This window comes from Mus musculus, chromosome 4 (assembly GCF_000001635.26).
Source record: "Mus musculus strain C57BL/6J chromosome 4, GRCm38.p6 C57BL/6J".
Classification (NCBI taxonomy): Eukaryota; Metazoa; Chordata; class Mammalia; order Rodentia; family Muridae; genus Mus; species Mus musculus.
The window spans coordinates 11,578,737-11,591,758 of record NC_000070.6 but is presented as its reverse complement, the minus strand read 5'-3'; the positions used below and the strand labels follow the sequence as shown (position 1 = coordinate 11,591,758).

The following is a 13,022-nucleotide window of genomic DNA, read 5'->3' as shown; positions in this document are numbered from 1 at the left end:
AAAAACAGAACTCCCCTTTAAACATTTCAAGACTGTCCAAAGTTAGATGGATACCTTATCAAATGTTAGGCACAGCAGCAAGGGTCTGGGAGGGTGAGGGGGGTCCCAGTTAAAGACCAGCTTGAGCTGCACACCACGTCCTGGGCTAGCCCAGGTTTACATAATTAGACACTGTCTCTAGAAAAAAAATGCTGGAACGAAATATAGATTAAATATTCTGCTGTATTCTCAGAATCCAAAATACATTATTTTTATGTCCAATGTTCTCATTCCTGAAAAAGGACAATTCAATTCTATAAATTCAGAAATTATAATTAATTTTAAAACCAAAAGGCTCTCAGATTCAGTAGTGTACCCTTTCTTTTGTAGAACCGCAGATGAGCAGGAAGTGCCCGGCCAAGCTGGGCAGATAGTGTGGGGCAATGGGCTACACAGACAGCCTGCTCTCCAGTGGAGCTGAGGTCTTGAACCCCGGTGGGACTGGGTGGGTGGTAATTTCCACCTACATGGGACAGAAGGCGTTCAATCATGTCTCCTGGACCCCTGGCTCCTGTTACTGCCCCCACAGCCCCGACAGGGGAGGTCTGTGGCTATCAGTCACAAAGACAATGTCCCAAGCTTCAGGCATTCTGGCTAGACTCCACTCCCACAGTTACCTGACTATAGCCAGGTATGTTCTTTCTCACAGTTACCTGGCAACAGCCAGATAGCCCAGCCCACTATAAGAGGTGCTGCTTGGCCCCACCTCTCTCTCTCTTTAAGCTTTCTTACTCTCTAGCCCCCTTCTTTCTTTCCCTTCCCCTCTCTCTCCATGTGGTCATGGCCGGTCTCTCTCTACCTTCTCTCCTTTCTCCCTGCCTTTCTACAAAGCTCTAAAACCATAGACTGTCTCTGATCATCAAGGGCCACTGCGCTTGAAGGATGGGATGGGCTTCCTCCAAACGAGCTGTGTCTAACCTCCCACCAGAAGGTCATCCTGTGCTCCAGCCACAGACCTGACCAAGGACTCTCACTCACATGGGAACCATCCAGCGCCCTCTCTCCCCTGCCCTTTTCTCCCTTCATCTCCAGGGCCTAGTGCCACCCTGGGGCCCCTATTCTGTTCTCAGCTCTTCCACCATATCCAGCATGGGATGCCAGAGGCTGAAAACCTGGTACCTGGGACTGCCCCTTGTCACCACCCCTGTGTGGGGTCGGTGGCTTAACACAGCCAGATGCCCACCTGGGGCAGCACAGAAAGCAGCCTGCCCAGAGCACTGGAACTCTGGTGGGACACTAATTCTCTTCCACTCCCCTTTCCCCAACACTCACGGCCCGGCAAGATAGCAAGCTCTGAGTTCAGAGAATGACCCTGCCTCAGGAAATAGAGTGCAAAGAAGAAACATACCCAGTGTCAACCCTGGGACTCCAGAGCTCACACTCACACATTTCACACACATAAGAAGATGCAAATTTATACCACATACACATCCAAAAAAACAAAGTTACTTTATAACCTAACTCAGATGTGTGTGTGTATATATGTATGTCTTTGCACACGCACACACACACGCACATGCATACACATACATATAATGCTTAAAATGCAACTTGGCACATAACAGGTAGACCTAAAACTTTGACTACCACAATCAATCCTTCTTGTCCTTCTGTCACTGAACCCCATAAGTCAGTGAAGGGAAAAGATGAGGGACTCCAAAGAGTAGAATGAAGACCACTGGGAACAGCAACAAGGAATATAACCCCTTACGGAAGGCCACCTGTATGACAGTAAATATTAATTTACTATTTCCCTGGCTAACCAACCCCCAAATTCCATTATAAGCTTTTGAAATCCATTCCATTTTAGTTCCTCCAAAACCCTGGAGCATACTTCCTAAATCAATACCAAAAAAAAAAAAAAAAAAAAAAAAGAAAAGATAACAAGAGACTTAAGGGCTTTTCAGCAAGAATAAAAGAGTAAAACCAAATCTTGAGGAAGCCAGGGTAATTTCTAATCAACAGTGGGCATCTAATCTCTTTTTCTTTGAAACACTATATACTCTCTGTATACTTGGCTAACCTGGAACTTGATACACAGAACTCACAGTGATCCACCTGAATGCTGAATTTAAAGGTGTATGCAATCATACCCACCTTTGGCATTTTTTATTAGAATCAATGATTCATAAGAATAGGATGACATAAATATTTATCTTTAAACCCAAACCCTTAACATTCTTTTCTGTTTTAACAATTCTAAATACCCAAGTTATTTTGAAGAGAGTACATAAAATTTAAAGTGTCTTATATAATCAATTCCAAAACTAAATATTCCAATAGGTCATTTTTTGATAAAAATTACCAAAACCTCTAGAACTTCAAAATCTGCTTAGTTACTCTTCTACCGGTATGAATAAACACCAAACTTATACAAGAGAGTTCTTCATTGTGGGCCTGCTTATAGTATCAGAGTGTCTGTGACCACCACTGCAGAGTATGTAGCAATTGGGCATGGTACTGGAACAGTAGCTGAGAACTTACATCCTGAGCCATCTACAGAAGGCAGAAAGAGACTAGGCCTGGCGCAGGCTTTGAACCCTCAAAGCCCACTCCTAGTGACGACTCCTCCAAACAGGTCATACATCTAAATCCTTCCTAAACAATGCACTAAGAACCACACATTCAAATCTATGAGCCTGTGGGGGCCATTCTCAGTTAACCCACCACATATGCATTAAGAGGTAACTAAAATAGAAATTTAACTTTTTTTTTTCTGGTAGTGGTTGGGGAGACAAGTCTTGTGTTGTCCAGACTGGCCTCAAAAATCTATCCAATGATAACCCTGAATTCCTGATCCTCCCGCCTTTATTTTCCTGGGTGCTAGAAACACAGGAATACACAAGCATATACTCTTTGTAACGCTATAAACCAAGCCTGGGTTTCATGCATGCTAGCTAAGCATTCTATAAACTAAGCTACAAGCCTGGACTCAAGAAAGCTTTTATTACACTAGAAAAAAGTAAACAACAAGGGCTGGAGAGATGACTCGGTGGCTAAAAACATTGGCTTTTTACCAGAGGACCAGGGTTTGATTTGAGCCCCAACATGACTGTGTCTGTAATTCCAGCCCAGTCCCAGGGGAGCCGGTGTCCTCTTCTGGCTTCCACTGATACAGGCACACATGTGGTGCACAGACATACACATAGGCAAAACACCTATACACATTTTAAGTAATTTTCTTTTTTCTTTTTTTAAGATGTATTTATTTATTTATGTGAGTACACTGTAGCTCTCTTCAGACATACCAGCAGAGGACATCAGATCCCATTACAGATAGTTTGTGAGCCACCATGTGGTTGCTGGGAATTGAACTCAGGACCTCTGGGACAGCAGTCAGTGCTCTTAACCACTGAGCCATCTCTCCAGCCCTCATAAATAATTTTCTTAAAGTATACAGTAACATATGACTTCAACTGAAAATTACCTATAACTTTCTTCACCAAATAAAAATAGTAAATACCAAAGTTCAAGTGTTCTACGTAAAACAAACATATATTTCTTTCCACTCAAGATTTATACAATGACACCAGGACAGCCAGAGCTATACAAAGAAACCCTGTCTCAAAGGAAAAACCATTTTTTACAGTGGAATACTATCCCATAATAAAAATGTAATGAACTAGTAACAAGGGCAGACACGTAAAGGTGGAGAACTAGAAACATGAAGGGAGTATCCTGGTCTGGGTTAGTATTGCTGTGACGAAACACCATGACCAAAACACAAGGTGGGGAGGAAGGGGTTTATTTGGCTCACACTTCCATAGCACAGCCCATCACTGAAGGAAGTCAGGACAGGAACTCACACAGGGCAGGAACCTGAGGCAGGAGCTGATGCAGAGGCCATGGAGGGTGCTGCTTACTGGCTTGCTGTCCAATGCTTTGCCCAACCTGCTTGCTTTCTTACACCCAGGGGGTGGGAGAAGGGGGTCAAGAAGGGTTTGTGGTCAAATGACTAATTTTTTGCCTTATTCGGGAATTCTCATGAACCATGCTCTAAAATGATGGTTACACAGGGGAAAGAATTAAAAGAATGTGGCAGAATTATGTTTTACAATTAAAACAATATTGACTCATAAAAACTTCAGTGAGTTTACTCTGACGAATGGAATTCTGGATTTAAAACTAAGAAAAATTAAGTTTATTATTCTACACAGCCCTTAACTGCTACCAAATTGTGTCACTTGATATAGGAAAACAGCAAAGTTAAACAATGCCAGAGAAAAATGTGATTATAATACTATTTTATGTACAACAAAAGAATTTTTCAAAGGTAATTTCACATCTATTTTAATTTCCACACTGATTATAGAACCAACCCATCAAAAAAAAAAAGTACTTTAAATACTTTAAAACTGAGTTCTTTTCTAGAAATATTTCACAGGATTAATTTTTCACAGAAACACTTATAAAATGGGTTTTGCTATACAAAGTCAATACTCTATTATTAAGTATGAATGGTAGCATGCTGAAATTATAACATTAATTATACTGCATATCTTAACTTGTAAAATTTCAAAACAGATATATTTACTCAAATCATATTACAAAATATGCTACCTCAAATTAGAAGATTCGTTGCATTTCAAATGAAAGTTAGCACAGATTACAAAGATAAATTGCCATAAAGGCAGGGCCATGGTGGCCACGTCTTTAATCTTAGCACTCAGGACAGGAAGCAGAGGCAGGGGCAGGTGGATCTCTGTGAACTCAAAGCCAGCCTGATCTACAGAGGGAGTTCCAGGACAGCCAAAGCTACATAGAGAAACCCCGTCTTGGGGGGGTGGGGGGGGAAGAAGAGTACGTCATAACCTTGATGTCCTGACCCTGCAGTGCCAAGTGCTAGGATTAGAGATGCACTACACCCACACACAGGTTCATGGAGTGTTGGCAATCTATCTAACCCAGTGCCTCCTGGGCACTAGGCAAGCATCTATCACCTGAGCTGAGCTACCTCCTCAGGCCTCAAGACATTTCACAGTACACATTTTTACTTATGCAAGTATAAAGTACAAAATGTTTTGTGATTCAACTAAGGAAATTAAATAAACTAACCTAATGCCCTAAGAATCCACTCGATTTACTTTTTCTATTTCGATAACCATAACTTGTACCACTAAATTTAAAATAAATCACATCTTTAATCATGTCATCTCTATAATTAAAAAGCCATCAATGGCTTCTCACTTTACATTCAGTTCAATCTGAGTCCTTAAAAATAGCGTTTAATGTAATCCATAACTTGGTGACAACTGGCATCCAGTTGACACCCGCTCAATTTCACTTCGCCCACATTACTCTTCAACAGTAACTGTTGAGAAGCTGATTTAAGCACCAAGTTCACTTGTTACCCTTCAGCGAGCATCACTATGAGCAGACTGCTGGACCCCAGCCCTGGTTTCTCATCAGGACTGACACTACTGTTGTAACTCTATTGTATGTGTGCTACCGTGGATGGACTCTAAGCCTCAGTTACGCCAGGAGAGTCCTGGGTCCCAGCCACGGCCTTTCCTGACCTTTTTACTCTAAAGACCACCAGCTAGAAGCCTGGTGCTAACTGGCAGGGCCAGGGGCATGCCCAAACTCTGTTTTAAAAGCATTCTGAATGACTTGCAAACATTTAATCCCAGCACTCTGGAGGGGAATGATCTCTGTGAGACTGAGGGCAGTCTGATCTACATAGTGTGTCCCAGGTCATTGTCCTTGTTGACGTTACTCAAAGCTTTCTACCTATCCCCCCTGGCTCAGCGTGCCTATGCGTGGACACCCTGATCCAGTTCACCCACTTTCTATGTTTTCACAAGTTTATTCTGACCCCAAGCTCGCTTGATCCCCAGTACTTCTGAAACTCTAACTGCCCAATCCAAAAGAAAGCCTGAATTTTAAAGTCCTTCCTCATCAAAATTCCAGAAAAAATGGAAATCAACTATGTAAGACATACATTAAATACATAACATAAATTCAATATATACTTTATAAAGATTTTATTTCCATGAATACTACAATATTTACAAAAAAATCATTCTTAAAAAATCTACAAGTTATATATTTATGTGAACATGATCTTTGTTATTTTCATTCTAAGTAATTTTTATTTTGTTTTATTCTAAGTTTCCTATGAAGGAAGTATTTCCCAGAAAGACATTTAAAATGAATTAAGATAATCTTACTTACATGGTGAAAATATGTAATATTTTAAATAAAAATACCTGATCTCTTTTGGCAGAACAAAAAAGAGGGGAGCGTGGGGTAGATACAATTCCCTGGGTTTTGTAACCCAACAATGTGTAAAAGTCAGCTTTCTTTGTCACCAGGGGACGGCAGGCACCTCAAACAGGCCAAGCAATGTTCTATCCTTGAGCTACATCTCCAACCAAAAGGTGGTTTTAATTAAATAAATTCTCCTAAATCTTTATTTCTATAGAATAAATAAGGAATAAAAACTATCACCACCACCCCCTGCTGCCCCCAACCCTCTCCTCCAAAAAACTAAGTACTCATAACTTGCTCTGCCATAAAAAGCAGATACCTAGAATAAATTATGGTGCCCTCCCTGGACCTCCCTCCGCTCGCTAAACTGTTTTAAGACTTTTCCAAATATCTTCCAACTGTAAGTTCTACCACCACTCTTTCAAAGGATAAGGACAATGCCAATGTCATGCACACAAGTCTTTTGTTACTGTTAGTTTAACATAAACTTATAATCTCAGTATTCAGAAGCTGGGGCAGGAGAAACTTATATCACAGGCTAGCCTGGGCTACATAGTGAGATCTTGTCTCCAAAAAAGAAAAACTAGGAATGGGGATGGATATAGGTCAACAGTAAAAGTATGTGCTTACCACTCATTAGGTAGCTTCCAACACTCTCTCTTTTTCTCTTTTAACTCTAACTTTTAAAGTCGTAACTAAAACTGTTAAAAATTCAGTTCTTTAAAGTAATATGTATGCAATTCATACAATTTTGTGAATTTTGTTATTTGACATAGGATTTCACATAGCACAGGCTGACCTTGAAATTGGAAGGTAGCCAAGGCTGGCCTGCATCTTCTCATCTGCCTCTACCTCCCAAGGGCTGAGGTTACAAGCTTATGCAACAAATGCAATTCTCTTTGCATTATTTTTTATAATCAAAATAAAAGATCTTACATGAGGCCAACAATTAAATGTCTTAGAAAACAATTGAGGGAAGGCAACAAACTAGATTACCATGTCAGCCAATCAATAAATGACAGTATTTAAAGAGTAACTAAATACTTAGAAAACTATGTTCAAAAAGAAAATAGGTTCAAGGCCAGCCTGGTCTACAGAGCTAGTTCCAAGACAGCCAGGGCTACACAGAGAAACCCTGTCTCAGAAAAATAAAACAGGAAGGTTAAGAAAAGAAGAAAATCGTGTTAAAAGCTTTTTTATAAGAGAGATTAACATTTTTATAGGACGTGTGCTGAGCTTCATGATGCTCCAAAATGAAAATAATTCTGGCAAAATTAAGATTATCACGACCCCAGGCTGGAACCATCTCAGAGACTACTGTATTCAGGCAGATCACGCCGTAAGCGAGTCGCTTTCAGCTTCTCCACTTCAATCTTTGCTCTTAGCAGCTCCTCCTCAAGCCGCTGCCTTCTTCTCAACCCATCCCTCTTCTCCTGAACATACAATCCAAAATTCTTCTGATTTTCTAAAATTATCTGGTGTTCCTCTTTTAACATTTGCAGGACCTGAGGGTCACATCTTAGCAGAGACCTAAAGTGTTCTCCACTTTCCTGATGAAAAATCTCATCTCTCCTTGGGACAGAAGATGGAGATGATGTCATTCTCATATCAACAGAAGAAAGTGATGGAGACTCGGATCCCTCCACAACATGCATTAACTCATGTTCTTCTCTTTGCTCTAAAGTATCACTGAGTTGAGGATTTGAAACCAGGGGAGGAGATGGCTTAATGTCCTCTTCTTGCTTCACCTCTACAGTGATAGCAACAGGATGGTGATCCACCATTACCTGCAGCGAACTGGTACCAGCTTGGGCAGTCTCATCCAAGTTTGCACTATAGCACATTAAAAAAAGAGCATTATAAACAATAAATATATGTACAGCAAAATCTCATATTTATATATTTAATATTTGATATCAATGTACATTTAACTACAATCTTTGGGTAGAGGATAGTGGCACATACCTTTAACCCCAGCACTTGAGAGGTAGAGATAGGATAATCTTAAGTTCCAGGACAGTCAGGGCTACATACCACACCCTATGTCAAAAGATCAACCAAACAACAACAAAAACGTCTTTAATCCCAGCACTCAAGTGGATTTCTGAGTTCGAGGCCAGCCTGCCCTGGTCTGTATAGTGAATTCCAGGGCAGAAAGGGTCACACAGAGAAACCCCCATCTTAACCCCACCCTCCAAAGAAAGCTGTGGGGTTTTTTTGGGTTTTGGGTTTTTGTTTTTGTTTTTGTTTTGTTTGCTTTGTAGAGCTGGTCAATGAACTTCAGTGATCCACTTGCCTCTGATTCCTCCAGTGAAGGGGATGCTGCCATTTTCAGCTTTTCATATGTGTTCTAGGGATCTGAATTCAGATCCTCCTGCTTGTGAGACTTTACAACTAAAGCCATCTCCCCAGACTTAAGTTAAAAAAAAAACCACTTTTCTACGTGTGTGTATGTGTGTGTGTGGAGGTCAGAACACAATATGTAGAAGTTGGTTCTCTCCTTCCTTCCACCATGAAGATACTAGGATCAAAGGCAGGTCATCAGGTTTGGCAGCAAAAACCTTTACCACCTCGCTAGCCCAGAAAAGCCACGTTAATGTTCTCATTAATTGTCCCTACACTGTTGAGGTTCTTAGATGCTATAATCATCTGACATATTCTCTTGCTTCTGTCCTAGACCAATTCACCAACCATAAAGATGAGGACTCTGAGGAAGATGATAAACAACTCTCTTCAGGACCAATCAGAATTATTTCATTGCTATTTCAGAACTGTGATGTTGCTACTGTTATGAATTGTAATATAAATATCAGATATGTGACCCCCAAAGGAGTCATGACCTACAGGTTGAGAACCTCTCATCTAGACTAAGTCTGGAACCAGAAAAGGTTAAAACTATAAATAAAAATTGTTTTAAATTATCTTCATAATTTTTACTGCAAATAGCATGTAGCATATAAATATAGGCATTATACTCCCATACTACTTAAAAATATGCTTATACCTCGATTATTCATTCCATTTTGGTGAAACATTCTAAGTAGTAAAACATAACATTAGAAAGAATATCTCAAAAAAGATAAACAGAAGTAAAAATTTCTACAAACTAAAACTATAAATAAATTTAGAGGATCAAAAAGATTATAAAACATAAACTACTATCTAGTTTTTGAGACATAAAATTTTTTGAAAGGGGGCTGGAGAGATGGCTCAGTGGTTAAGAACATCGACTGCTTTTCCAGAGTTCCTGAGTTCAATTCCCAGCAACCACATGATGGTTCATAACCATCTATAATGGGATCCAATGCCCTCTTCTGAAGTGTCTGAAGACAGCTACAGTGGACTCACATAAATAAAATAAATATAATTTTTAAAAATCATTCTAAGTTGTAAAGTTAGAAAATATTAAAATAGATATTTTTTTAAAATATATAACGTGCAGGAAAATTTCCTAGTAGAGTGTCTAATCAAGTTAATAGTAATATTTGTATAAAAATATAATCAAATAGATTTTAAAACTTCTGGGGATAATTAGGATTTGAGATTCTCTCAGCTAAATAAATACATAGCTGAGATAAATAAATAAATTTATTAAATGAATGAGCTAGCAAAAAATATCAATGTAGATACTAATATAAGTGGCATTTTTTTTATATTCTTCCTTTTTAAAACCTAATAAAGAGTGCTATTTCAACAACAGATCTAGAAATATACAAATCAGCTAGCTCATTTCTACCAGAGAAATGTTGGTGTGTCAAAAGCTTGTGTGTGTGTGTATGTGTGTGAGTATGTGTGTGTGTGTGTGTCTCACAGAGAGAAACAGAGAAGCAGAGAGAGAGATGTTGATCAGAATTAAGCAGGTACCTACTCATGTGCTCTTCTGTATTCACTGTATATTTTAAATGTCATCAACTAAAATCACAGTATCTATGTATCATTTCCAAATTACAAAAATCTAAATTTAATACCCAAAAGGTATAGTTTTATACCAGTAAAACAAAAGTCATTTCTCTTCAGGCTATTTTTGAAAAGAGCAAAATTTAAAACAAGTAGTCCAGTGTCAAACGCTTTTACTGTGGAGATTACCCATCCAATAGATTACCCAATAGAATCTCATTGCCATCACAGTGAAAATTTCTCGCAGTGGTCGAAAGAATTAACCCCCTGCACAGCCATGTCCTGAATTCCCAGATGCAGTGCTTTTTTAAAAAAAAAAAAAATCACATAAAAATAAGCAGTATAGGGTAAAACACTAAAAAATATCTTTTAATGTTACCAAAACAACAGACAGTTTCAGCTAAAATGTTTTCTCCCCTAACTTCAAAAAGTCCCACAGGTAGTCAGCAATTTTGCTTATCTAACGCCTCTCCTAGAGCAGCAAAGCACTTGAGTCTTTGTTTGAAAGGGCCTTCAACTAATAGAGCTTGCAGTTTGTGTAAAGTACCCTAAGTCAGTCAGTAGAAAGGAAAGGAGCTGCCATTTTTATCTTATGTCAAGAATTAAATTTAAATTGATCACAGGTAACAGCTTTTAAAATTTTTAGGCAAACAATCATACCTAACGCAAACTGTTTTCAATCCCTATTTCAGTTGCCCTTATTAAATGTGAGTCTTATAAGTTACAGAGGGCAGTATGAGAAAGTTTACCTTCCCTATGAGCCAATGTCAGAGTGGAACTAGACCATTAGCCAATTACACTTTACTCTGTTATGTAACTGGAACCCCTTAGCTAGCTATTAAGCTCCTTTCGTCAATGTGTCTGTCTTACCAACTTCAAACACACTAGAGAAACAAAACAGTCTTCACTTAGAATCAATCATGTTATCTATCAAGGAAGTTTTGTTACTTTAGTGCATATTCAGGAAATATACACAGTAATAATTCATAAAAAAACAAAGTCCCCATTTGCTCCCAAAACTACTAACTTCATATAACTTTTATGTAAAAAAATTTTTTTTTAATTTCAATGACATGTAATCTTTAAAAAGAATAATTTCTCACAGAAGCAAGTAATCTAATTTTAAGGCTTACAAGTTTATGAGATATAATCAAAGTATATAATAAATGTGTAAAAATGTCATAGTAAAACCCATTACTTTATACACTCTACGCTATGAAGGCTTTAAAGTTCACTTAGTGATGTCACAGCTTCATCCCATCAATTCTGCCTTAACTTTTACTTGTGGAATCGGCAGGATGGAGGGAAAGCAGCTGCAAGCTGTCCTAACAGAGAACTCCTCAGAGCTTTACTTTTTTTTTTTTTTTTTAAGAAAGCAAAACAAAGACACTGTTCACGGCTCCCCTTGTGGGGACGCTCGCTATGCACATGTCTAGCACAGCTAAGCCAGAGCCCAAGAGATAGGAGGCGCCATAATTCCCACAACAAAATAAAATAAGGCTTACCTCTGTATGTGGCTCCTGTCTCTTATGAGGCCGAAGCTGGCAATCTGGGGAATCATTTCCATGACTTGCTTGGTGGGCTCCGAAACACTGCTTTTAAACTCAGACTGGGCCTCCTTTTGCTGCAATAGCTCCTGTTTGGCATATTCTTTGAGCCTTTTGTAAAGGCTGCGTAGGCCCTGAGCTGTGCGAGGAGGGCGGTCTACTCCAATCGCATTATAGTTAACTGCTATGACATCCCAACATCTATTCTTTTCCACTATTACTGAATTTTTATTAGTGTGCTCTTCGAGAATTTTCACATATGGCTTCACAAGGTTTAGCAAATCAAGCTTTTCAGATAAGGTAAAATTGGAAGATCTAGCCTTTCCTACCATTGTTCTTTTGGAATTAAGTAGGCCGTTTCTGAAACCACCATGCAGCCTTCAGCTCTGCTCAGCTCTTTTCACAAACAGAAAGATCAGGCTTAACTAGGCTAGCCTCATTTAGGCCCACGCCTACAGGGGAGGGCTTATTAAAATTCCTCCAGCTTAAGCTGACTTACGCAGGTTCAGGAAAGCCGCTTAAGCCAAGCCTGACCTACATAAAGCTAGCTTCTCACAGAAGGCAGGAGAGCACAAGCAAAACACACTTGTGTATACAGGGAGCAGCTCCAGATAGGATTTAATGCACAAAGGTCTGGAGATAAGCAGGAACCACAGCTTAAAATGAGCTAATTTAGTGAGAATATCACATTTCCACGCATGTATGCTGGCAGAGGGGCTGAAACAGCACCGCAGTCACTTTAATAAAAACAAAAGAGGAACTGTTCTGTGTTATTTGTTTACAAATCTAGTAGACCGAAAAACACAAGACACCAGGCAGGGGTGAACGTGGCGGTTCCTGACAAAGCTCTAATCACTGCCTCTGAGCTGGGTGTTCTCCCTTACAGACTCTGCATACTGCTGGTCCTGCTGTCAATCAGGAATTGCATAGCCTCTAGCTAGTTAGGTTACACCAGCTCAGACTGCAGGAAAGCTAAGCTTCCTCGTCGTCTCCAGCGGATAGTATCCTCTGCATAATTGTGTTATTCAAGGACAAGTGTTTACTGAATACTAGATATAAAACCCAGATAAAAATATTCGCTATTACTCTACCTGTATCGTACGTAAATATGCTATCCTGCTTTATCATGTGTAAAAATTAATGGTGAGAAATGGCATGATCATGTACAAACAAAATCGTGTTTCTATTAAAGCAATGTCTTGTTTATCTTAATCACACCACATGGACTATGAAAAGGAACACCTAATCTAGCTATGAGTTTTCCTGTTTAATGCTAGTCTGAAGCACGTGATCATCATGAAAACAAAGCAAGCTCATTTCCTCCCGGTG

At 39.3% G+C, this 13,022-nt stretch overlaps 2 protein-coding genes across 3 annotated transcripts in view; both read right to left on the bottom strand.

The window, feature by feature from the left end:
- Positions 1-13,022, bottom strand: part of Rad54b (RAD54 homolog B (S. cerevisiae)) — a 56,889-nt gene that overhangs the window by 24,050 nt on the left and 19,817 nt on the right. The window contains exon 4 of one of the 2 annotated variants that reach the window (NM_001256145.1): positions 3,957-8,082. The exons of the other annotated variant lie outside the window; for it this stretch is intronic. Coding sequence (NP_001243074.1) covers positions 8,033-8,082 — 50 coding nt within the window. The 3' untranslated portion in view covers positions 3,957-8,032. Of the gene's footprint in view, positions 1-3,956; positions 8,083-13,022 lie in introns of those variants that run through there. 2 annotated transcript variants of the gene reach the window in all.
- Positions 3,957-12,097, bottom strand: Fsbp (fibrinogen silencer binding protein). Its single transcript, NM_001256142.1, has 2 exons — positions 11,652-12,097; positions 3,957-8,082 (listed from the first exon to the last, which is right to left on the bottom strand). Exons 1-2 carry the CDS (start codon positions 12,023-12,025, stop codon positions 7,557-7,559), a joined length of 900 nt encoding a protein of 299 aa, NP_001243071.1. The 5' UTR covers positions 12,026-12,097; the 3' UTR covers positions 3,957-7,556.